The 22707-nt window shown below is 58.5% G+C and overlaps 1 protein-coding gene across 2 annotated transcripts; it reads left to right on the top strand.

Annotated features, from left to right (window-relative positions):
* Positions 1 to 9982: 9982 nt before the first annotated feature.
* Positions 9983 to 21282, top strand: ENTPD2 (ectonucleoside triphosphate diphosphohydrolase 2). 2 transcript variants are annotated; one of them, XM_065036230.1, is made up of 9 exons: positions 9983 to 10233; positions 16311 to 16428; positions 16920 to 17070; positions 17693 to 17852; positions 17953 to 18180; positions 18532 to 18798; positions 19004 to 19123; positions 19397 to 19531; positions 20115 to 21282. In XM_065036230.1, the coding sequence occupies exons 1-9, from the start codon at positions 10123 to 10125 to the stop codon at positions 20313 to 20315; spliced, it is 1491 nt and encodes a 496-aa protein (XP_064892302.1). In that variant the 5' UTR covers positions 9983 to 10122; the 3' UTR covers positions 20316 to 21282. The 2 variants fall into 2 exon arrangements, with proteins under 2 accessions (XP_064892302.1, XP_064892301.1); XM_065036229.1 differs by having other exon boundaries at positions 9984 to 10233; positions 18529 to 18798.
* The last annotated feature ends 1425 nt before the right edge of the window (positions 21283 to 22707 follow it).

Below are 22707 nucleotides of genomic sequence, written 5' to 3'. Positions count from 1 at the left end.
AGCAGGAACAAACCTGAAGGCAGGACAAGCATCCTTCCCATGCCCTTCCCAGGCACAGCCCCATCCCCACGCACAGGGGATCACCTGGATGTCACACTGCCAGCTTCCCACAAATGAACCTGGGTGGGGTTTTTTTTCCCTTTTGTCCCAGTTACAAAGCACAAACCTATCTTAAAAGGTCAGGATGGTGGCTCTGAGTGAAGCATTAGCAGCCCTGAAAGCCCCAGAGATCATCCCAGGACACAGCTATTCTCCTTCTCCTTCCTCCACCGCCTCTGCAACCCGCTCCATCCTCAGGGAGAATGTTCAACTGTGACACTCCAGGCGGGGGTCCTGCTTGCTCTTCTGTCCTGCAGCATTGTAACACCCTTCGCAGGACCACGTTTCTTCAGATTCTTTTGCACACATTAGTGCAGAAGGGAGGCTGAGCGGCCAACCCGGGTGCCGCGCAGAGGCCGGGCAGGGGACACCCGGCAGTCCCTGTGCTGCTTCATGCTGAAGCAACACTCTTCATTTCTCAGGGGTTTGCATCCAAGATCTTCCTGACGTGGCCTGAAGAAAACCCGCAGAGATGTCTCCGTTCTGGGGCAGGAGCAGGTGACCTGCAGCACTGGAGTGCGTTGAGGATGCCCATCTGCAACTGGAGAGATGCTGTTCCATCCTCGGGAGCATGCAGCTGTTCATAAATCACACTGTTTTGTAGTGTATGGAGGAAGAGGAAATGAATGAGGCTCTCAAGGGTTTTTGAGAGCTTCACAACACATGATTTTCTGGAATTGCAGCTGGTGATATCCCATGATGAGCTCAGAAAATCCAGTTCTCCCTGAAAGACAAAAGTCCACTTTTGCAGTTATGTTCAAAAACTGAAAAGTCTAACCGTGAAAATCTCCACAACTCACAAACTTTCTTTTTTGAAATTTCAGGATTTCGGGCTGATCAACTCCGATTTTTGAGTCAATTGAGAAAAAACCTTAAAGGAAGATGTGGAAGCTGGAGGGGCACCAGGAACTCAGCAGGAAGGTTTGTACAAAAGGCCCCAGGTGGGAAACAGTGGTGAAGTGGGAGGGTTAAATATGGAAGAAAACCGGTTTAATAAATTGCTCAAAGCTGGCCTGGTCGTGGATCTGTTGAACCTGGTAGTAACAGGTGATTTCATGGTGGCTCTATGAAACTCATCTTTGCCCCCTGGGCACTGCACTGGGCTTGCCTGGGTACTGTGGAGCATGTGCAAAGGGAGCGTCCCCAGGAAAGAAAACTCTCAGCAGCGCTTGCCCAACGCAGCAATGCCAGCGTGATGGCACATACAGGACAGATGATGATGGCACAGGCAGGACAGATGATGGCACAGGCAGGACAGATGATGGCACACACAGGACAGACTTCATTTCCCACTGCCACGGCAGGGAGGGCAGCACGAGGCGCCTGGTGCAGCCTGGGACATGCCTGGATGTCCCCTGCCTCATGGGGAGGCCACCAGGGAGCCTCAGCCTGCATTGGGAATATGGTTTTCATTTACGTCCTGCCAAAGAAGAGGAGAAACGCCTCCTTTCCCTCGGGTTGAGTTCCCAGTGTGAGATCTTGCATCACGCAAGCATAGTTTGATGCCAAAGACGTGAAAGAACAGTTGCCCTGGGACAGGACGGCTTCTCCAGCTGCAGCACCACGCAATAACGCTGAGAGACGCATTTACACCTCTGCGAGCGGGAACCCTCTTGCATTGCTGGTCCTCAAAACCGACTGCAAGTATCAGAGAGAAGCAAAATGGTCTTGCTCAGTGCAAAATGGGATTGGGCTGAACTGACACCCTCCCACATTCCTTCCCAGGGCTCAGGAAAGGAGTGCTGGAGCAACGTCACCTCACGGGGCTGGAGCATCCTGCCACATAGCTGCAGGATGCTGATGGGAAGGTGGCTTAGCATAGAATCATAGAATCCTTTTAGTTAGAAGACACCCGTAGGATCATGGAATCCCAGAATCCCAGAATGTGAGGGGCTGAAGGGCCCTGGAAAGCTCACCCAGTGCAATCCCCCCATGGAGCAGGAACACCCAGATGAGGTTACACAGGAAGGTGTCCAGGCGGGTTGGAATGTCTGCACAGAAGGAGACTCCACAACCTCCCTGGGCAGCCTGGGCCAGGCTCTGACACCCTAATCGGGAACAAGTTTCTTCTCAATTTTAAGTGGAACCTCTCATTGAGTCCATTGAAAGCTATGCCCTAACAGAAATGCTTCTACCTCTGAGCCCTCCTGGTTCCCAAGTCCTCCTAAAATGTTAGTTTTATGCCTAACCCCACTAGGAACTTGAGGGAACCTGGAAAAAGAGAGTTTCTCCATGCAATAGAAATGGGAAAAGAGCAAATTCACTGCACAGGAGAGCTAATGGAGATATACTAACCAAACCGCACCCCTCTGGGTTACTTGAATTCTCTTTGTGGACCAATGCGATAGCTGAGAATGGAGAAACAGGTCCTGTTTGGACCTTCAAGGGGCAAAATCCCTCATCTATTAATAACTGAGTTAAATGTAGATAAATGGGTAATAGGAGACCAGGTCAGAAAGCATTGTGAGTCTGTTGGAAAGGTGGGTTGCAGTGTTTGCACCCATTCCAGGCAGAGGAGTCATGGCCACAGGCACTCCCATGCCCTGCTGCCGGTCCCGCTGCCTGCTGCTGCTCACAGGGGAACGATGGCAGTGTCCCCATGGTCCTGCTCACCTCCAGGCCTGGGGAAGCCAAGCAGCAGCCCTGCCAGGACTGACACACAGCTGCCCCCAAAAGCCCCCTGCTTGTTCAGAGCCCCTCGGGTGCTCTGGTGAGGACTCCGCAGGGGTAGCCTGAGTGTTTCGGCATCCCGCAGGGGAGCCCCTTTTTGCAGCAGCTCTGTGTGGGGCCGCAGTGGTGGCCACGGGCCGCACGGAGCTGCTGCAGCGAGGGTGCTGCCCCGGGAGCCGGGACAAGGGCTCAGCCCCGGCATCACCTGGCTGCTCACCCTGCTGCCCTGGGGCTGGCGCTTGTGGTCGAGAGCCCAGGTCATGCAAAGTGTGATTTCTCATTTATGACTGGGGCCCCCAGGTAGCACTGGCCATTTCTAAGAAGAGTGACAAACAGTTCCCTGCTTTATTCCAAGCAAGAACATTTCTCCCTCCATCCTGCCAGCTCTGCTCCCACCCCACCACCATCCCTCCCTCACTCTGAGGATGAGGATCAGCCCTGTGGGCAAGGCTGTCCACGTAGCTCTGCACATCGTGCTCTTTTCCTTTATGTTGTGCGCTCCCTCCTGTCCACACACCCCAACCCACAGGTTTAGGGACAGGTGAACCCGCGGCGGCTGCACGGAGCCAGTGGGATGAAGCCACAGCCCTGCGGCTCTGCACACCAGCACAGCTCTGCCCTGGGGGAAGGATGCTCTGCCGGCAGGTCCTGTGTCCCATGCCAGGACCCACAGCCTCGTACCACAAGCTTGGGGAAACAGCTCGCCAGGCACCGTTGCCACAGCCATGGAGCTGACAGCAGGGGATGTCTGCCAGCCCATGAGGGCTCCTGCCCCACTAGGTGTGAGCACCCTGTGGCCAGACACCTCCCTGCCCTCTCCCCGTTACCAGGGGGCTCCCAGCGAGGCAGCCAGGAGAAAAGGCTGGGGCTTTTCCGGAGAAACCGCCTATTTCCTGGTCACTTCAGTGCCCGGGCAACAGGGAGCAGAGCCCTGTCCATGGGAACCCCACTGGACTGGCATCACAGAGATGCAGTCCTGGGAAATGGGAGAGAGAAAAGGTTTTAGAGAGTAAGGCAAGAATTGAAACTTGTGTTTGGGTTTGATCTTCGTCCCAGGCCAGCGGCTTTGCCAGGAGGTGGATTATGGCCCTGGATACACTGGGGTCCTTCCAGTTCTTCAGTGCCTGTGAGTGAAAAGCTCCGGGCTGGAAGCCAAGGCTTGGGTGATCATGGTACCTCATATCCACCCGGTGTAGATACAAAGCCACCGGTTCAGCGGGAGCTGCCCTCAGTCATACTTGGGCTTGCTGAACTCTGTTCTTTTTCTCTGGCTGGACACACCTCTGCTGGGCTGAGGGATGCATCCCCCCCGAGGACAGGCTGATGGGAGACTTTCTAGTACCCCACACAATTTTGGGAGCCCTTAATGCAAGGCAACACAGGGGAGAGAGTCAGCAGCAGCTGTTTGGGAAGCCCGGATGCCCAGGTTCTTTGGTTGGGACTCAGCCTGCCTAGAGGTCCATGGGGAAGGGATGGCTCTGGGCTTGAGCCAGGGCTTGGCCTGCGCTGGCCATGATCTCCAAAAAATACAGCTGATTTCTCAGTCAAGTCCCCATGACCGGGTCAGTCCAGCTCCTGACTCCAATGAGTGCTGCAGAGCTCAGCCAGGCTGCACATGGCCCTGGGGACTGGGAACAGGTCACGGCTTGTCCACCCAGCCATGGGTCCAGTGCTGCTCACAGGCAGGGCTGAGACTGGGATTGGGATTGGGATTGGGATTGGAATTAAGATTGGGATTGGGATTGGGGTTAGGGTTGGGACTGGGGCTAGAGTTGGGACTGAGAGCAGGGCTGGTGGATTTCCCCTCCCATGGATGACAGCGTGTGGCCCTGTGAGCAGTCCCAGCCCAGCCTGTGACCGAGGAGCAAGTTCCTGTCTTTGTCCCTCATTCACACACTGCTCAAGAGCTGCCTGTGGAGCAGACGGGAGCTGTGCTCATGTTGGTGACATCTCCGCAGCCTCCTGCCATCCCAAGTGTGCTGCCGGCTGTCACAGGGACCGTGCTGCTCTCCGCCCAGTCCCGCTTTCTGTCTGCTGTTCCTTGCCCTGGGTGTCTGTGCAGAGCAACCATGGCACCCACTGCCATCCTGTGCTCCTTTGGGAGCAGGTTGGGACCACCCTGGGGCTCCCATCAGGGCTGAGATCAGTGTTTTGTTCTAGCAGCTCTCGAGTGCATTGTGGGACTGCTTGTGCATTGTTCATGGTTGGCCCATGCTCATCCCAGTCCCAAGATTATTGAATGTTCCTGAATCCATCTCCCCTGCACTTGTTGTTGGCCAAGGAGCCTGCAGATGGGAGCAGAAAACCCTGTCCCTAATCCCTCCCTTTGGACCTCGGCCCATTGCAATGTCTCCAGGCTCATTCTGCTCTTCCTGTTATTTCCCAGCCACATATGGAGCTACTGTGCCGCCCACCAGTGTTCCCAGATGATCTCATCCATGGTTAACAAAGACATTATGAAGCCCTGAGCCCCAACCACCAGCAAACCCCTCCATCCCTAGGTATGTCCTCCCAGGACCAGCCAGCGAGTCTCTTCTCTGGCTCCACTTTCTCCACTAGTCCTTTGTTAACCCAGGCGGCCCTCGCCCAGGTGGCACCACGTCAGATGCTTTTGTTGGAAGAAGTGGATTAGAAAAACCACTCTCCTTTGTTTGGGAAGGTGGCTGTTCCACACTGCTGGGTGTAACACACTCCCTACCTTCTTGTCTTTGTTCCCCAACCACCACTTTGTCCCCAGTGAATATTCACCTGCAAGTGCCCCAGGGTAGGGACAGGCTTTGTCGCCCATCTGGGGATCTGTCCTGGGGAGCCTGTGCCGGTGCATCTCCCCAGCACGGAGTGGGGAAAGCCCTGTTTTCCTGTGCTGCTGAGCTGAAGTCAGTGTCCACATCAGTTGCAGGTGATGCAGAAATACATGCCAAGCGCCTGCAGATGCCTCAGGCATGCTGGTGGAACATCTTCACTTGGCTTTACCTGGGACCTAGGTCTCTGTGTTTACCCAGTTACAGGGCGAGTGAAGACACCAGCGTGGTTGGGAGTTGGGGCTCTGGATTTGCACCCCCCTGTCTGGGACATCCACAGGCTACTCTGGGCCCCTTACTGTACCTGGTCTTTCTCTGCCTTGGCCCCATAAAGGAGGTAACACCGCATACACAGACTCTAAGCACACAAAATTGGCATTAATTCATGGGGAGCATATTGCTGGCTCACAGCAAACCCTGGCCCTGCATCTGATTGATTATATGGTTATTTAAGGTTATCATGTCTGGTCATGTTGAGGGTCTCTGTCCCTCCTGCTGTCCAAGTGGACCCCCAAAATTTCACCGTGTCCCTGGGGATGCTCAAGGCAGGATGAATGGATGGAGAACAGCCCTGCAACTGCACTGCTGAGGGCAAAGAGCAGCCCTGGCACTGGGGACAGGAGGACAGTGGGACACCGGAGGTGCTGGGCAGCTTTGCTGGGGCCACCCTTGCTGCCCACTGGGGCACAGGGCCCTGAGACCTGGCGTTGTGCTCCATCCAGCCCTGCCTTGCTGTGCAATACAAGGACGTGTCAGGGTGCAGGAAGGTGGCAGGGTGGCACAGGTGACAGTGCAGCAGGACAACCGGGCTGTGCTGGGCTGGCTCCCCATGCAGCTGCTTGTGCATTGAACCTACTTGTTCAGGCACATCTTTTGCTTTAGAAATTGGGGTCCCACAGAGGTGACATTTGTGCCAGCCTTGCATTGCTGTAGTTGAAAATGCACATGTTCCTGGTTTCCTCAGACAAACAAGATAGCACTCTCCTTCCCACGGCATCGGGAGATCACAGAATCACAGAATCCCAGAATGTCAGGGGTTGGAAGGGCCCTGGAAAGCTCATCCAGTGCAATCCCCCCATGGAGCAGGAACACCCAGATGAGGTTACACAGGAAGGTGTCCAGGCGGGTTGGAATGTCTGCACAGAAGGAGACTCCACAACCCCCTGGGCAGCCTGGGCCAGGCTCTGCCACCCTCACCCCCAACAAGTTTCTTCTCATATTTAAGTGGAACCTCCTGTGTTCCAGTTTGCACCCATTGCCCCTTGTCCTGTCCCTGGTTGTCACCAGAAGAGCCTGGCTCCATCCTCCTGACACTCCCCCTTCCCATATTGATCCCCAGGAATGAGTCCCCCCTCAGTCTCCTCTTGTCCAGCTCCAGAGCCCCAGCTCCCTCAGCCTTTCCTCACACGGGAGATGCTCCACTCCCTTCAGCATCTTGGTGGCTGCGCTGGACTCTCTCCAGCAGTTCCCTGTCCTGCTGGAACTGAGGGGCCACAACTGGACACAATATTCCAGGTGTGGTCTCCCCAGGGCAGAGCAGAGGGGCAGGAGAACCTCTCTGACCTACTGACCACCCCCTTCTAACCCACCCCAGGTACCATTGGCTTCCTGGCCACAAGGGCCCAGTGCTGGCTCATGGTCACCCTGCTGTCCCCAGGACTCCCAGGTCCCTTTCCCCTACACTGCTCTCCAACAGGTCGTTCCCAGCTTACACTGGAACCTGGGGTTGTTCCTGCCCAGATTCAAGACTCTACACTTGCTCTTGTTATATTTCATTAAATTTTTCCCTGCCCGACTCTCCAGTCTGCTCCACTCTGCATCCTGGAGAAAGCCCTCCCTGCCCCTCACTTTCTTTCTCCCACTGAATTTGTTCATTCCTGGAGGTGATTTCATGCTCCTTGCCAGGCACTGCCCACCTGGGGCGGCCACTTCAGCACAGGCACCTGCTCCATGCCCGGGGATGTGGCTGGGTTGTCCCTGCGAGGGGCCCGGTCTGTTGTCGCCGCGTGGGCAGCAGGGCTGCCGCCCTCCCTCGCTGCTCTCCTTGCCAGTGGTGCCACCTGCAAACAGGGCATGACGAGAAATGGTCGCTCACAGCCAGCACTTGATCCCGGCCAGGCTGAACTCAGGACAGTGGTGTCGGTGTCCTCGATGCCTGAATGCACCATCATGGAGATATTTCTTGGCTGTACATGGCTTCATGTGGCTGTCATTCCCTTTGCATGGCTGGGAGCATTTCCAGCCCAGCATGTCTCAGCTCTTTGTGCCATCCTGTTTGTGCTGGAGGTTGAGTCTCCTGGGACACCAGTGATCAGCCAGGGCTGGGCACACTCTCCCTTGGACCTCAGCTCAACCCTCCCTGCCCCTTGGGGCTGGGCAGAGACTGGCAGATGGGACCCTGAGCACAGAAGGAGGAACAGCCCCTCTTGCAATGGGAAGGGTTGCTAACCCCCCACCCCATGCCATGCACGGGCAACCTGGGAGCAAGGTGGCCAAGTCTGTGCAAGATCGAGGTATGGAAGACACTCACACTTCCACTCCAGTCCCAGGAGGGTCCCACCACACTGAGTAACCACCTGCCAGAAAGGGACTTGTTCCAAAGTCACTGAAAGCAAAATAAGGATGAGGAGCAAGGGACCATCCCCACCTCCTACCTACCTACATCCCTACCATCCCTACCCTGTGGGCTCTCCCAACCCCATCTCTGCTCGCCACCATTCAGAAAAGAGACTTTTAGTTCCTTCTCAGTCTCCGAAGACCTGTTCTCATTGCTTGTCCAGTCAAAAGGAGACACCAGAGGCTTGGCAGCTATTAAGAAAGGGTTTTAAGTGCAATCCAGAGATATTTCTGCTGCTGTGTTAATCCCTGGTGTAGTTATACCCATGAGGGCTGCAGATATGTGCCTCAGAAATACTGGACAGGTGAGGAGGGTGGTGAGAAGAGTTCGGAATACGCAGGTATTTCCCTATGGAAGCTTGAGAAGCGTCCTCAAGTCAGCAGTAATGCAGGAGAGCAGTGGAAACGATGCTCTGCTAATCCTCAGAGACAAGACTATGGTCTCTTGTGGTATTAGCAGCAGCAGCAAAGGGGAATAATTTTTTCACATTAATCTGATGTTAACCTCTTGGAGTTGATTGACACAGGTTTTCCAGAGGTTAAATGCTTAATGAATTAAAATGAGGAGGTAGACTCATCCTCAGACACTCACAGGCTGAACACAGCGGTGCTGCGGAGAAGCCCTACGCTGCGATGATGGGCACCGGCTGGGTGACGGTCACTCTCTGTGGCCCTGTTTAGCCATTTTCTTCCCCAGACTCCACTACCAGTCACTACTCCGGGGAACAAAACCAGAGCTCGTCCCCAGCTGCCACCCCCAGCAGCAGAACTCCAGAGCGCAGCGGCACGTTGGGACCACAAGCCCTTGGCAGAGGCTGCGCCCCCGAACGCCTCCACACCAGGTACCACCGCCATGGGCCCGGAGCTCTGCAGGATCCCCAGCGTGGATGCAGCACCTGCTATGGGGGAGCAGCTCTGAGCAGCAGAAAAAGTGGCTTGTTTCAAAAAAATTCAGAAGCGAGGCGGGCTGAGAGGAGCCGGAGTGTGACCCTCCAGCAAGCGCCCGCCTGGGCTGGAAGCCACGTCCTCCTTCAGCCTCCTCTCCTTGGTGATATCTTCTTGTTTATTATTTTGTTCACTGTTTTATCCCTCTGTGTAAGCAAGCTCAAAATGTCCTTCTCAGAGCCAGGGGCCAAACCTTCCTTGGCTCATTGCTCCCTGTGGAAACGCATTACATTATTCACTTGTGACTGTATTAAAAACAATCTCTATATACATCTGGGCTCCTCAGGGCTGTCACAAACTCCTTGTGATGATTAAAAGCAGAGATATATTCATAGTTGTTAATCTTTGTAGGTGAGACATTTTCTTAGAACTCAGGGCATGCTCACATCCCACCAAACCCGTCTCTGGGCTGAGCCCCGGGGCAGGGGAGATGCCTTGGTGGGGGCAGGATGGGACTGGTCAAGGGCAATGCCTGGTGGGGGTAGGAAGCTGAGACCGATCCCGGGGACAGAGGACTTGCCCGGGGAGGAGGGACAAGCTGGGGCTGAGCCCCGAAGTAACAGTGATGCCGGAGCGGGGAGCAAGGCAGGACACGGCTGATCCCAGGGCAAGGGTGATACCTGGGGGCCTGGGATGGGGCTGAGTCCCCGGGTCAAGTACTGTGCTCGGGAAGGGAGATGGGGCCGATCTCTGGCACCAGGGGTGATGCCCAGGGCAGGAGATGGGGCTGAGCCCGGGGCATGGGCGATGCCTGGGGCGGGGGGACAGGACGCAGCCGAGCCCGGGCCAGGGGCAGAGGCGGGACCCGCAGCCGGGCCGGCCCCCCGCAGCCCCACGGAGCCCGGTGTCCCGCCCGGGGGGGCCGGGGCGGCGGTGACTCAGCCGGGAGAGGCGGGCGAGGAGAAGGAGGAGGAGGAGGCGGGGGAGGAGGAGCAGCAGGAGCCGCCGCAGCCGCCGCGGAGCCGCTCACCTGCCCCGCTCCGGCCCCGCCATGGCCCGCCGGGTCGCCGCCGTCCTCCTGCTGCTGGCCCTGGGCTGCCTGCTGGGCATCCTGCTGCTCTGCCTCGGCTCCGGGGACACGCGGGGACCGCCGGGCTTCAAGGTGAGCGGAGCCGGCACCGGGGACAACGGGCACCGGAGGGACCTGGGCTGTTGAGGCTGGGGGAGCCGCAGCGGACACCCCCATCTGCGGGATGGCCGGGGCGGGACAGACTCCTGCAGCCCGGGGATCCCCAGCGGCGGAGACACGGGGCTGGGGGTCCCCGCACTGCTGCCTGAGCTGGGGGTGCAGGGAGCAGCCCCCCGGCTGCAGGGACACCCAGCGCCGCCACCTCAGACCTACGTTCGAGAGAGGAATCTTTTGGGCACACTGTACCAGAGCAGTGGCGTGTCCGGATGTGTCCCCTCCAGGCCTGAGCAGCCGTGTCAGCATCTGCTCCCGTGTGTCTGGGGATGGGGCACCCTTGGCACCCAGCATCGCCCAGCACGCCGGGTTCCAGCTGCGCTGCCCCAGCCAGCACTGCCAGACGAGAAATGCACTTCCCTATGAAAATAAGCTGCTTTTTATTTCTTTGTCATTGTAAATTCAATGCTGCAAGAAGTTCCTGACCAGTTTCTTTTTGGCCAAGTCCCCCAGTTGACATTTTACAGCCCAAGTCTTTTGTTTTAAAAAAGTCTTCTTTTTCCTTTTCTTTTCTGATAGACCGAGCTGTTCCGTGGGGAATATATTCTTGTCCTGAAAAATGGTTCATCCAAAATCCCCTTTTTCTCATCCCAAGCAATTTGCTTTGGAACTTTCTGAGCCAGCCCAAATGCCAGATGTGTTGCTTTCTCTCTGGTGTATCAGATGTAGTGAAGACGAGCTGGCTTAGCCACGATGATACTCGCTGCTGTTGGTATAACTAGCAACTCTTTCCCTGTGGCACCTTTTTTACCAGCCCTTGCCACGTGCTGGGGCACATTGAGCAGTGCCCATAGCTGGTTCCAAAACGGATTTTTGACTCTTTTGACACAGGGGAATTAGACGGATCAGCACTGAGGCCTGTGTGCAGCACTCGGGTCAGTCTGGAAAGCCTTTTTTCCTCCTGGTTCCAAGCTTAGGTTTTAAGCCAGATGCATTACCAGATATTTCATTTTTGAGCTTTTTTTGTGCCTTTTCTCTCTGGGTGCTGGCAGCTTCCAGTCTGCAGGCAGCACTGCCGCTTGGGGCTGAGCATCCCCAAACACCCACATGGGTCCTGGCCTGCTCCACCACCCGGCCCGGGGATTTGGGGTCTTGCCCCGTTCCAAGCAGGCGTGAGGTCCAGCCCATTGTGCGCGGTGCGGCACAGAGCTCGGCACAGAGCTCGGCACCAGCGTCACGGCAGCGCCGGTTCCCGTGGGGCAGCCGGGCAGGCACTGAGGGGCTGTGCTTTTGCAAAGAGCTCGTGGCTGTTTTGGGGATGTAAAGCTTTGTCTTAGTGTAATTCAGCCCCAAATGTGCAGATACGATTTAGAGGAGGTTGGTGCTGCTGTGGGGGACCCCAGGCTTGTCCCCACCCTCCTGGGCAAGACATGGTCTGTGCCGGCTCACTCCCATTACAGCAGCTGCTGAGCTGTTCACTGCTGAGCTACGGCTCCATGTCTTTACTTTACATCTCCTTTGCTTGCAATATAGCCCTAAAAATATCCTGGATTAGTTATCCTGCTGCCAGGATATCCTGCTGCAAGTCCCGGGAGCGCGGTGTTCCCCGTCCCGCGTGGCCCGCGGCAGGGCTTACGGCTCCGCTGGGAGCTCTTGCCTTCTTGTGACAAATCTCTTCAATGGCTCTTACAAAGGCAGCTGGGCTCTTCCCTGGCTCTGTGGTGGGAAGGAAACCCATCACAACCACCGCAAACCTGGGGGCCCCCCAGGTCTCAATGCCCCTGGGAGAAGTGGGGTGTTGTGGGGCTGGGCTGAGCCCCTGCTGAGTTGTGGGGGATCCCGCAGAGTCTGCGGGGTGGCGGCTGCAGGTCCGGGCATGGCCATTGGGCCTGGTGTGGGGCTGCAGCAGGTCAGGTAGCTCTCAGTGCCCCACTGTTCCTTCTCCCCTGGGGAGTGGGATGTTTCTGGGCAGAGCCGCGTATTCACGGGGGAACCTGAGCCTTGCTCATGTCTTCACTGCACCATGGCCTTTGGGGCTGTCCCTGCCCTTTGTGGCCTCTCTGCAGGGGCTGCAGGGCTGAGCAGCCCTGGCTTGGGCTGCCCTGAGGGACTTGCCAATGGGGCAGAGCCTGTGGGGCCACAGGTGACCCAGGTGGCAGGGAGGCCAGGGGTGGCACCGGGACACTGTCTCAATGCAAGGCCACACTGGGGATCCCTGTGTCCTCTGGCCCTGTGGCATCACCAGGGTCTGGTCAGGGTGTCCTGCTGTTAGAAAGATCCATCACCCCTGTGCCACCAGGAGGTGGGGGACTGTCCCAGGGGCTGGGGCCAGGGCCACGAACACGTGTGAGGCCCCACCAAGCCCCAGGGTTCCGGCAGCTGAGCATGCCGGGGCGGATGAGAGCCAGGCGCCGCCGCAGGAGTGTGCCAGGGCATCCTTGTTTCCAGCCCATTCATTGGCAGGCGCAGGACACCTCTTCTGGAAGAGCTGAGGGCAGTGCTTATGCTGCAAATCACTAATGAGATGAAGCTTTCAGCCAGCTTTCTCCCTCCTGGAGCTTCCCATCTGCGGGGCCCCTGCAAACGAGCTGCCAGAGCTCCCTGCGACCCCACAGCTCAGCCACAGCTCGAGCCCGCACTGGGGACTTGCTCTGCACTGGGTGATGCAGCAGCTCCAGTGTCAGGCACAGGCGCTGGGAGAGGAGCTGGGACAGGGCCTGGCACCATCACAGCCCCACTGTGGGTGCCTCTGTCCCCAATTCCTGTGTGGGTGCTGCAGGCGTGTGTGTACCCTTGGGTCTGACGGAGGGAGCGGGACATCTCCTTCATCCTTCTTGGCCATCCAGGTCTGCCTCAGCCCCTTTGTGCACGCACACCTGTGCATGTGGCTTCCACCCTGCTCACCGCTGCCTCTGCCCCTGGGGAGGATGACTCCCCCATGGAGACAGGCTGGGGTGCGAAATCCTGTGCTCCCCAGGAGTGGGGCAGAGGGGGCTGGGGCGGGCGGTGAGTGAGCCCCGGCGGCTGGCTGGGCGCTGGGCGCTCCCTGCACTGGCAGTGGCCACTGCACTGCAGCAGTTCGTGTTGCCACATGTCATTACCTTGGCCAAGCCCAAGTGCTGCCTTTGCTGCTGGGGCTGGGCCGCCACTGGTCAGGGAGTCCCGCGGACTGTCTCTCACCCACAAGCCCTGGAGCTGCTGCCCATCATTGCCACCCCACACTCAGGAGCATCGGACTCTGCTCACCCAGACACCGGGACCTGAGAGGAGAGACCAGCCCTGCCAACCCACACACGTTGGCAGCAAAGGGCACCAGGATGCACCTCCACGGGGCAGCTGGTTCTGCAGCCTGCCCCAGCGGTGTCCCTGTCACCCCAAACATGACACCTCCCCACAGGACTTCCCCCAGGCGTGGGGTCTGTGCCGCATCTCACTGCCACCACATGTGCTCCAGTTCCCTGGGCCTGAGCGGGCAGCGTGGCTGCCCCGACACGTGTGCCCACACTGGCGCATGCTCACGCACACCCACACCCACCTGAGCACATGTATGACAGACACACATCTACCCGTGTGCACACAAATGTTGGCACACCTGTGCGTGCACGTTCACATGCACCTCCACACCTAAGTTTGCACACACTTGCATGTCTGTGCACACGCACCCCGAAGTGCACACCTGCAGGCACACACAGCACGTGCACATATCCACGTGTGCACATGTGCACCTACATGTGTGCAACTGCCCCGTGCACAGCTCCACAATGTGTGCAACCCCATGTGTGCGCCCGTGCCAGCTCTCTGTGGGGCTGACAGCAGCGCCAGCCGAGCCAGCCCTGGCAAAGGCAGGAGGAAATCTGAACCACGCTTCCCCCACCACAGGCGTGTGGGACATCCCCCGCCCATCCTGGGCCCGGCCGTGTGTCCAAGCCCGCGTGGCCACGTCCGTTCCTGCCGCAGGGTCAGTCTGGCATCCCCAGCGCTGCTCCCGCCATGCTGGCCCCGTCCCTGGTGTGGCAGCGGGTGGCCCCTGTGCTGCGAGTCAGCCTCGCTGCCTCCCACCCACCATTTCTTAGCCCCTGCCAACCCATAGGTATCCCCATCCCCAGCCTCATCCCCCTCTGGGCGCTGCAGCCCATCCATATAATCCTGGGGCTGGAAACTGCTCCTGGGGTCCTGGCTGTTCCCAGCCTCAAGTTTGGGGTGACTTGGCGATGCTTTGCCTTTGGGGACAACATTGTCACCCTGTTAACACTAATGTCACACCAGGTGATGTCTGGGGTGGTGCAGATGTGGTGTGGTGCCCTGCGAGGACACCAAGGACATCTGCATGGTGGCCGCAGGGCGCATGGGCACATGCGTGGCAGAGGCGGGCAGGGGGTGTTTTGGGATTGGAGCCTCCCCAGGCACCCCTCTCAGGGATGCCAGCACCCACTCGTGAGGGCTGGGATAGTGAAGGGGAAGTGCTGAGAAGGCCGCGGGATGGGAGCTGGTGGTGACATGCCAGCAGGCTTCCTCTGGGACAGGCAGCTTTGCTGGGGCAGGCTCAGCATCCTTTATGGCTTGTGCAGGGGGTGCCCTGGGGTGGGCAGGTGAGGCAGAAGGTGCTGTGGCCATGAGGGACTGGGAGGACACTCAGCGCCAGGGGGTGCATGGCCCATGGGGTGCTGGGCAGAGGAGGCGGCTGAGAGCCCCCCGAGGCTGCTCAGGGCCTGAGCACCCTGCCCTGAGCACCCAGCCCAGAAATGGCCCAGACTGGAGGTGCCGCTCCCCAGCTTTGTGCTTTGGAGCAGCAGCTGAGTGGGGGAGGCTGTCTGAGTCCCCATCCTCCTCTCTGCAGCGTTCATCATGGCCGGGGGCTGCTCCCCCACACCAGTGCGTGGCACACTGGCCCTTGTCTGGCTGCAGAGGAAGATTCTGTGCAGGCTCATGGCTTTTGGCTCAGAGCATTTGACAAGACAGTTAACGGGAGCCGGGAGAGGCTGGGGAGAGTGACCCATTGGAAATGGTTCCCTGGGGGAGCAGGGGGTACTGCTGGTGTGGGGCCACAGCTTCACATGGAAACGCAGGTTCCCTCTAAGTGGGGAGCCCAGGTGTCCCTGCCTGTGCTCTGACACTTCATTCCTGCTGCCTGAGCTGGCCAAAACCCAGCCCTGCAGCCACTTGGGCTGGAGCCCACTCTGCAGCTGGTGGGAACAGAGACACAGATGGGGACAGGGATGGGGATGGAGACGGGGATGGAGACGGGGATGGGACGGCAATGGGACCGGGGCACCCACCAGGCAGGGCTGGTGTGGCCCCAGGGCACTGGGCAGGGAGAGGCGCTGCCTGCAGGCAGCAGACAGAGCCTTTGGAGAGCCAGGTTTAAGCCTCAAGTGATTTCACCCCAGAGATGCTGAGCTGCTTTCCCCCCACGCACACTCGCAGGCTCCTCTCTGGCAGGGAAGCAGCTCTGGCTGGGGGCACAGAGGGGTGCAGGGGGTGAGGCAGAGGGGTCCGACCGGCAGGGCTGAAGGCAACACGGGGCAGCCCCTCCCTGGGAGCTGGGAAACCTAGTTTGGCAGGAGGGAGCAGGGTTATTTATAGCCAGAGAATGGCCAAGCCATACAAGGGCAGGAGGGACGAGGTGCCCTTCTTTGGTGAGCTGCATCCCCGAGGGGCTGCTCCCAGGTGTCCCCCCTCTGCTGGCCCCAGGGACCCCCAGCACCGCTCAGCACAGACGCCCACTGGCCAGGAGAGATGCTGTGGGGAGCAAGCAGGGGAAGTGGGGGGAGAGCCTGCTGGTCTGTGCTCAAGGGGGCAAGGGGTTCCCCATGCCCAAAAATCCAGATTGCCGGTGCTGCACCCCCAGCAGGCCCCATGCAGACAGCTGTGGGCAAGGGCTGAGCGGCGCTTGCCTCTGCCGGACGATGCTCCTGGAGCTGCCGTGCAGGGCACTGCCAGGGCAGGACCGGCCGGGCACGGTGGGTCCTTGAGCCCCAGTGCCTTCCCTCGGGATGGCCTGCGGCAGCTGGGGGGTCGCTGGCCTTCGGCCTGACCCCCTGTCTCCCCCCACACAGTATGGCATTGTGCTGGACGCCGGGTCCTCGCACACGGCCATGTTTGTCTACAAGTGGCCTGCAGACAAGGAGAACGACACCGGGGTGGTCGGCGAGCACAGCATGTGCGATGTGGAGGGTAAGAGCTGTCCCAGTCCCCCGGGGCCGGTGCTGGTGGCAGGGTCTGTCACATCCCCCGCAGGCACGCACCGTGATGGGTGAATGCCCCTGCCATGCCCAGCTGCCTCCCTTTGTATTCACTAGTACAGTGAGGTGTTATAAGTGGTCCAGCCCTCTTCCCCAAACCTCCCTCATCTCCCCTCAGTGCCTGCAGCCGTGCCCATCTGTGGTTTATGTTTTCCTGGCATGCACTGCACTATCAGGAAACAATTTAGCTACTGCCTAGCCCAGTGCGGAGCAAGGGATGATTTTCCACTCTCCATTTAAGCAACCTTTCCCCAGCTGTCAGCTGATGGGGGATGTGGCGTGGGCATGGAGATGTGGCTGAATTCTGGGCAGCTCCATGCCCATAGAAACCCGCAGCACCTGCCTTTTGAACAGCCTGGGAGGGGCAAAGCTGCCCACCGAGCATCTTCACCCATAAGGAGCAATGCTGTTCCCTCTCCTCAGGTCCCGGCATCTCCAGCTACAGCTCCAGCCCTCCGACTGCTGGGACGAGCTTGGTGCACTGCCTGAACCAGGCTCTGAGAGACGTGCCCAAGGAGAAGCACGCGGGCACCCCGCTCTACCTGGGTGCCACGGCCGGCATGCGCCTGCTCAAGTGAGTGCTTGCTCTGGCCATGCCAGCTGCCTGGGGGGCCCTGCCGTGCCGCCCTGCCATCTCACCACCCGCCGCAGGGATGGAGATGGTGACGGACAACTGTGATGTGTCCCCTTTGACAGGTGAAGCTCCTAACCCTCCCAGCTGCCCAGCAAAGTATCCCTTGCAGAGGTGCTCCTGCCTTTCAGGGCAGGAGATGCTCTGCAGGCCACGGCCTGAGAAGAGGCTAGTATGCGGCCAGCACTGGCATAACCCACCCAGTCTTTTTGGCTAGCCAGGAGCAAAGCCCCCTGTACGCATTGCTAAGCCTGATGGGACACAGTGACAATAACTACCCCCCAAAAGGCACACAGAGGAGGGAGCCGTGCCCCCTCGCCCAGCCATGGGGTATGGCTCAGGAGGAGGGAGCACACCATCCCTGCCACCTGCTTCCTTCTCCAGCACAGACATGGGGCTATAGGGGTTTTTCAAGGGACATTCCTACAGGTACCCAGGCGAGGACCCACCTGCCTCTCACCCCGTGTGCCACAGGGGGCCGAGCCCCAAGGGCAGTGCGGGCCGTGGGGGCTCCACGCGCAGCACCCGGCGCGGCCCCGTCACTGCCCTCTCGCCTGGCCCGCAGCATCGCAGACCCGCAGGCCTCGGACGCCGTCCTCCGCGCCGTGGCAGCCACGCTGAGGTCGTACCCTTTTGATTTCCGGGGGGCAAAGATTCTGTCGGGGGAAGAAGAAGGGGTCTTCGGCTGGGTGACCGCAAACTACCTCCTGGAGAACTTCATCAAGGTGGGCAGGGGAGCGAGGCACCTGCTGGGGATGGCTGTGGTGGCCTGGCTGTCCTGCAGCTCCTCACATCCCTGTGCCCCCTCTTGTCTTCCTTGCTCAGCGTGGGTGGCTCGGGGAATGGATCCAGCCTCAGAAGAAGACACTGGGAGCCATGGACTTTGGGGGCGCTTCCACACAGATCACCTTTGAAACCAGGGACACCATCGAAGACCCCAGAAATGAGGTGATGCTGAAGCTGTACGGCCAGGCGTACAAAGTGTACACCCACAGCTTCCTCTGCTACGGAAGGGACCAGGTCCTCAAGAGGCTGCTCTCAAAGCTTCTCCAGGTACCAGCAGGTGCTCAGCGGGGTGCTGGCTGTCACAGTGCAGGTGCCTCCTCACCCTGGTGTTTATACAGGGGTGTCCCCCAGCCCTGGCTCTAGGACAGCCCCGAAGGGCTGCTTGCACACCCTTCCCAGACAGCTCTTGGGTTTTGTCCCCTCACCCTCTCCCATGGTCCCCAGGCTTCCTCTCACCCTCTCCATAATGTGTTGCACCCCTCTGTCAGAGTCAAGAGGTCCCAAGTCACCTCAAGATGCCAAAGCTCCTCTGCACCTCCCAGCAGGGAAATGGAGGCAGGCAGGCAGCACCGGGGAAGCTGGGCCTACGGAACAACTCATCTGTCTCTTCTGCAGCAGGCTCAGAGCTACCAAGCAACTGTCCCCCACCCCTGCTGGCCCACAGGCTACCAAAAGAGCCTGTCGCTGAGCAGTGTCTACGACAGCCCCTGCACAGAGAAGGAGAGGCCCGGCCTTGCCCTCGACACCACTGTCACTGTGACGGGCACCGGGAACGGGAGCCTCTGTGCTCTGCTCGTCAGCAAGCTCTTCGACTTCACCACCTGCTCCTTCTCCCAGTGCTCCTTCGATGGCATCTTCCAGCCGGAGGTGTCAGGAAACTTCATCGTAAGTCTTGGCGTGGAGCAGGGTGGTGGCACGGGTGATAGATGAGCAGGTGTCCCCAGACCCCCGGGCAGCACACGGTGGCAAAGCAAGACCCCCAGCTCTGCAAGGGCAGGCGCTTGTGCCCACCATGCTGGTCAGAGCGGCTGTTCATGAGAAGAGGGTTTGCTCCCAGCCTGTCTCACAACTGCCTCCTTTCCTCTCTCAGGCCTTCTCTGCTTTCTTCTACACGGTTGACTTCATCCAGACAGTGATGGGGAAAGCTGTGCATTTGCCCAGTGACCTGAAGGATGCTGCTGAGACCATCTGTGCCACCAGCTGGAGTGAGGTGGGCTCCTCGGGCATGGCGGGGAGGAGAGGGCTGCTTCATGTGGGGCATCGCCTGGGCTCCGAGCGCAGCCCTTGGAGGGGGCTGTGTGTCCTGGTACCCCTGGAGTTGGGGAAGGGTGGGGGCTGGCTCTTACATGAGACCAGGGGAGGCTCCGATGGGTATGAGGAGCACCTTGGCCAGCCAGATGCAACAATGCAGAGCTTCAGGCCACAGAAACAAAGCCTGGGCCCTGCTGGCCTGACCCCTTTGTCCCTCCCTGCTTCTCACCAGCTGCTCCAGAAAGCCCCTAAGCTGGAGAAGAGACTGCCAGATTACTGCCCCATCAGCATGTTTGTTTATTTGCTCACCACCAAAGGCTACAACTTCAACAACCATTCCTTCCCCAACATCGCCTTCCAGAAGAAGGTAAGTAACACCACAGCACATACTCATGTCACGATATCTGTTTGGCATTAGGCCAAAAGGCCCTGCAGGAGAGATGATCCCTCACCAACAAAGTGCCAAACAATGTGAGGCAACATCTCAGGGAACAGGGGAAGGATGGGACTCCCAGGTTTTGGGTGGATCTTCTGGGAGATGGCAAAAGCACAAGCTGAGCTGACTGTAGGGCAGTCATAGAGTCAGGTCCTCCAGTCCTTTGATCCTCAAGGCACCAGCCATCTCAAACAACTCTTTGCTCAGGCTTGTTGCGAAGTTATCTCAGGGCAAGATCCCACCTTTGCCGAGTGCTCTCACCCACACAAGCCATGCAATGGGCAGCAAGACCAGGACTGGCCTGAGCAGACGAGATCCTTCTCCCATAAGATGAGCCCAGCTGCTCCGTCCCTGAGCTGGCCAGACCAGTGGGCAAGTGAGGGCTCAAGGTGCTGTGGACTCCCCGACACTCCTCTCCTCCATTGGGCTGGCAGTGAGGTGGTCCCTGCAAGGTCTCTTGAGGGCCATGGAGCTGGTTGACCAGGGTGGTGATCATGCCATGTTGTTTCCACAGGCAGGAGAAACCTCCATTGGCTGGGCCCTGGGCTACATGCTGAACCTCACCAACATGATCCCAGCAGAGAAGCCCTCTTCCCACAAGAGCATGCTGTACAACTACTGGGTCATCCTCATCCTGCTCTTTGTGGTCACCGCCCTGATGTCCCTGGTGACTGCCGTCTGCCTGCTCCGGCGCAGCAAGTCCAGCGCAATCTAACAGCTGGAACAGGGTGGGCCTTGTCTGCAGGACCCGGCACCATCCTTCCTTCTGGAGCTTCCATGGCCTGAATACTTGGGATGCAGCAAGTGCTCAGAAGTGTCTTCCTCCAGTACCCGACACTGCCTGTCCCAGAGGAATGCTGTCCCTTTTGCCTTCCCCTTGCTCTCAACCTGCAGAAAGTGGAGGACAGAAGAGGATTGCTGGCCCTGCAGGAGAGTGACTTCAGGGTTTCCTGGTGCTACTCAGGGATGGACCCTAAAGCAGGCTTGGGATTTGGATGTTTAGACCTGGGGCATCTTTCTGCCACCAGAGCCGGGCTGGACTGGGCCAGCGAGTGCGGACAACAGCAGCATTTATTCTCATGTGCATGGGGTGAGCCGGGAGTATTACTTACGCTGGTCCTTATAGCTGACCTCTCTAGCCTGCCCCTGGAGCACCAGCCCTGCCTCCCGGGAGCTCTGGGCATCACCCAGAGCCCATGCCATCTTTCTGGTCAATGCACAAACCCCACCGACCTTCCTGAGGGCCAGATCTTGGCCTGGACTTCCACCAGCCTCGCCACAGGGGCTTTGGCCAGGGGCTTAGCAACACCCAGATGTGGCGAGCGGCAGCTTTCCAGGTCCCTCTTCAGGGACCAGACATGGTGCCTTCCCCAGTCATGTGGTTCCTAAGCCAGACTTGCTTTGCCACATCCAGAGCCTCCTCTGCCCCCCCAGAAATGGCACAAAAAGCCCCTGTGCCTCCCAGTGCGTGGCCACACCAGCACAGGGGCAACAGGCTCGCTGTGGGAGGAGGCTTTGCACTGCTTTAGGGTTTGAGCCCTGCATCACCCCACGCCAGGCAGCTGGGAGGATGCACCTTCATTTCCAAACGAGTAAAACCAGGGACATGCAAGCATGCAGAAGGTTTTGGTTTATTTGGTTGGGATTTTTTTTATAATCAGAAATAAATCTTTGTAACCACTCCTGTGGCTCTGTGGGTCTTGATGAGAAACGGGCTGATCAAGCTTTGCTGTCCACTTGGACACAGCAGCAGGTCAGGCTGTGCCTGCAGGTCTCAGTCCTTCGCAGCCTGCCCAGAGCTGAGACACCATCACGGCTCCGTGTGCTCTACCGGCCCAGAGAACTCTCCAGGATGGACCAAGGTTGGCTTGAAAGGCCCACCTGGAGGTGAAGTTTCAACCAGTCCTGGTTGCGAGGCTGAGGTTTCCCAAGCACTAGTGGTCCAGTCACCCCAAAGGCATGAGCAGGCAGTACTCAACCTGACTCTGTCCCACGCATTCACTGCTGTGCTCACAGCCACAGCCTCCATGAAAGGAATGCACATAGAGAGCCTCTGCTCCCAGGGAACCAGGTCTGGTACCAAGCAGGGCACGAGAGCAGCCCGCAGGGTTGGCAATTTGTTTGTGCAGTTGCTGGCAGCTCAGAGCCACCACGGCATGCACGCAGCTGTGCCGGGCCAGTCCTGACTCGTCAAGCCCATCTTTAAAGAGCCTCCTGCCCACCGTGCTCCTCCTCACGCCTCCAGAGAGGAGCGGCTTTAGCAAGGGTTGTGGTTTCCCAATGCCCCCCTTGCTCTTCCAGGCGGCACAAGCTCCGCTCCCTGCTCTGGCCGAGCTCCCAGTACACTGTGCTCATCTTAACCTGCCCGTTCCCTGCAGCCACTCTGTTTTTAGCTGCTCCGCTGGCTGCCCCCCGTCTCTCTGCACAGATCAAGTGTGATGCCAGTTCAGATGATGTTCTGAGTGCTCAAACCCAGTTTCCTCCCAGGCCCCTCGTCTCCCCAGCACAGGGATTCCATCCTCTGGCATGGCTCAAGGACCAGCTCCAGCTCTCACACAGAAAGGTGCATTTCTGGTCTCTGGAGCTGAGACACTGCTGCTCTGCTCTAAGAAACCAGTTATAATAGCTTCCAGAATGCAGGCTGGGCTTCCCCTTCTAAGAAATTCGGCTGCTGCTAAATCAGAGCTGGACATCCACCAAGAGCAGCCCATTTGCCCTAGTCATGACTTGGAGTTTGTTATGAAGAGGCTTCTTAATCCTCCTTCTGGTGTGTGGGATTCAAGACAGCACCATGCCCTTGCTGGCTGGTTAATGGATCTGGATGGAGAGTCTGGGGCACTGAGGGGCTCTGGGCACATGTGCACCCCCTTTGCAGGAACAGAGAAGACACCCCCAGAGGCCATGCAGCTGCAGGGCTCAGCTCAGCCACTTTCGGGCAGGTGAGAACAGCCTTGTCGCTGTGGGGACAGGGGCACAGTGACTGACCAGGCTCAAGAAACAGAGCAAAGGGCAACAGCTTTGTCCTCACAACTTCGCCTGGAGTCGTCTGTGCCTGCAGTCATTCCATAGGCCTGCATTGTCAGATTGCGAGTGCCGCAGCCTCAGAG

Source organism: Columba livia, chromosome 19 (assembly GCF_036013475.1).
Source record: "Columba livia isolate bColLiv1 breed racing homer chromosome 19, bColLiv1.pat.W.v2, whole genome shotgun sequence".
NCBI classification, from domain to species: domain Eukaryota; kingdom Metazoa; phylum Chordata; class Aves; order Columbiformes; family Columbidae; genus Columba; species Columba livia.
The sequence above is the reverse complement of the archived record's forward strand: the minus strand, read 5'-3'. Positions and strand labels throughout refer to the sequence as shown.

Bases quoted from the DNA above. Each gene is read 5' to 3' on its own strand.
- ENTPD2 (XM_065036229.1), top strand. From the start codon at position 10,123: ATGGCCCGCCGGGTCGCCGCCGTCCTCCTGCTGCTGGCCCTGGGCTGC. The intron at 16,429-16,919 runs GTAAGAGCTGTC...CCCTCTCCTCAG, and splicing joins CAGCATGTGCGATGTGGAGG to GTCCCGGCATCTCCAGCTAC. The intron at 19,124-19,396 runs GTGGGCTCCTCG...GCTTCTCACCAG, and splicing joins GTGCCACCAGCTGGAGTGAG to CTGCTCCAGAAAGCCCCTAA.